Genomic DNA, 2,032 nt, shown 5'->3' with positions numbered 1-2,032 from the left:
CTCTTCTGCAATCGGAATCCAAATTTGAACTGGGGACGTTTCTCTTTCTAGTTCCCGCTCTCTTTCTTTTCGCGAGGGAGCCAAAATTCGATCTAGGGTTTTGTTTTTCTCGCTAACCGAGAACTTCACTTAGGGTTCTCTGTTTCAAAATCAAAATCCGCGTCTTTTTATTTATTTTTGGATTCGTTCCAGTGTTGTTTATTCTTTCAAATAAGATGTCGCAAGACGAAGAGATTGCGATGCGTGATGTGACAAGCGCGGGTCTTTGCATTGGTGACCGCATTGGCCGAGAAGCCGCATCGCAGCTTGACCTAGAAGAAGCTCTTGAAGCTTCTAGATACGCTAGTCACCCTTATTCAACTCATCCCAGAGAGGTTTGTTTGCTTGCTTTGCTTCAATTGGAACTGTTTTGATTCCAAGCCAATTGCGGGGGGGAGATGATGTATATACATGGTTTAGAACTTGAGCTTTGTCTTATATAAGTGTTTGGCTTTTGTTGCAGTGGCCGCCTTTGATTGAGGTTGGTGAGACTTGGGAATTGCCTTCTGTACTTATTGAGAGGTATAATACAGCTGGGGGAGAAGGGACGGCTCTGTGTGGGATTTTCCCGGAGATCCGACGAGCTTGGGCATCTGTAGACAATTCTTTGTTTCTGTGGCGTTTTGATAAAAGGTAAATTTGGCTTTACCTTTTTTTAGTTACTGGGGTATTTAGAAGCTTGAGATGCCTTGTTTAACTAGGTGTCCTTTGCTTTTTCTGATAAATGCATGTCAAGTAGGGATGGGCAATGTCCTGAGTATAGCGGGGAGGAGCAAGCTATTTGTGCGGTTGGTCTAGCAAAATGTAGACCTGGAGTTTTTGTTGAAGCTATTCAATATCTTTTGGTGCTGGCAACTCCTGTTGAGGTAACCCTTTTCAAAGGCGCAATCTGATCACAACTTCTTTAGTTTTGTGTACAACTATTTCTGTTTTTTTATGATAAAAAAATAATTTTTTTGTCTAACTTCTCATCAGTTGGTTCTTGTTGGAGTGTGCTGCACTGAAGGACCTGATGGTAGAGATCCTTTTGCTGAAATTTCAGTACAGCCTCTACCTGACTATACAATTTCATCAGATGGAGTGACAATGACATGCGTTACATGTACCAATAAAGGGCGCATTTTCATTGCTGGACGTGATGGTCACATCTATGAACTGCTATATACAACTGGCTCAGGCTGGAATAAACGTTGTCGTAAAGTTTGCCTTACTGCAGGCGTAGGTAGTGTGATCTCAAGGTACCCACATTCTCATTTGTCCTTTTCATTTATTTGTTCTCTCCGCTGTTCGATTCTGGAACTTGAGGATAAGCTAAGCTTCTAGAAATCCATTTTGTATCACCAAAACTCCTTATGCTCGAAACAGTTCCACAATACCACATTATTTCTGACAGTTTTTAAACATTTATCCCAAATTATGTTGGTTTTAGGTGGGTTGTGCCAAATGTGTTCAAGTTTGGAGCTGTAGATCCTGTCGTAGAGATGGTTGTGGATAACGAAAGGCAAATTTTATATGCCCGCACTGAAGAGATGAAACTTCAAGCATATGTTTTTGGGCCAAATGGGGAAGGTCCTCTTAAGAAGGTGGCAGAAGAAAAGAATCTACTAAATCAGAAGGATGTGAGCCAAGGAAATCGTCAGGCAGCAGTGGCAGGTCGATCTAACAAGCCCTCCATAGTCAGCATTTCGCCATTGTCCATGCTGGAGTCAAAATGGTTGCACCTTGTTGCAGCATTATCAGATGGCAGGAGGATGTATCTTTCCACCTCCTCAAGTGGAAGTGGTAGCAGTATTAGCTTTAGTGGGTTTAACAACCACCGTCAGACTCCAAACTGTCTGAAAGTGGTTTCAACCAGGCCATCTCCTCCATTGGGAGTCGGTGTTGGTCTTGGTTTTGGAGCTGCATCTATCGCTGGTAGAACTCAGAACGAAGACCTCTCTATGAAAGTTGAAACTGCCTACTATTCTGTTGGAACTCTTGTCCTTTCAGATTC

General features: G+C 42.6%; 1 protein-coding gene across 1 annotated transcript in view; it reads left to right on the top strand.

The window, feature by feature from the left end:
• The window catches only part of LOC104778722 (nuclear pore complex protein NUP155-like), a 9,639-nt gene continuing 7,613 nt past the window's right edge, over positions 7 to 2,032 (top strand). The window contains exons 1-5 of the mRNA XM_010503165.1: positions 7 to 374; positions 503 to 672; positions 779 to 905; positions 1,015 to 1,277; positions 1,469 to 2,024. Coding sequence (XP_010501467.1) covers positions 216 to 374; positions 503 to 672; positions 779 to 905; positions 1,015 to 1,277; positions 1,469 to 2,024 — 1,275 coding nt within the window. The 5' untranslated portion in view covers positions 7 to 215. The remainder of the gene's footprint in view (positions 375 to 502; positions 673 to 778; positions 906 to 1,014; positions 1,278 to 1,468; positions 2,025 to 2,032) is intronic.

This window comes from Camelina sativa, chromosome 3, assembly GCF_000633955.1.
Source record: "Camelina sativa cultivar DH55 chromosome 3, Cs, whole genome shotgun sequence".
In the NCBI taxonomy this organism is placed as follows: domain Eukaryota; kingdom Viridiplantae; phylum Streptophyta; class Magnoliopsida; order Brassicales; family Brassicaceae; genus Camelina; species Camelina sativa.
Note: the sequence above shows the minus strand (reverse complement) of the source record. Positions and strands in the feature narration are given on the sequence as shown.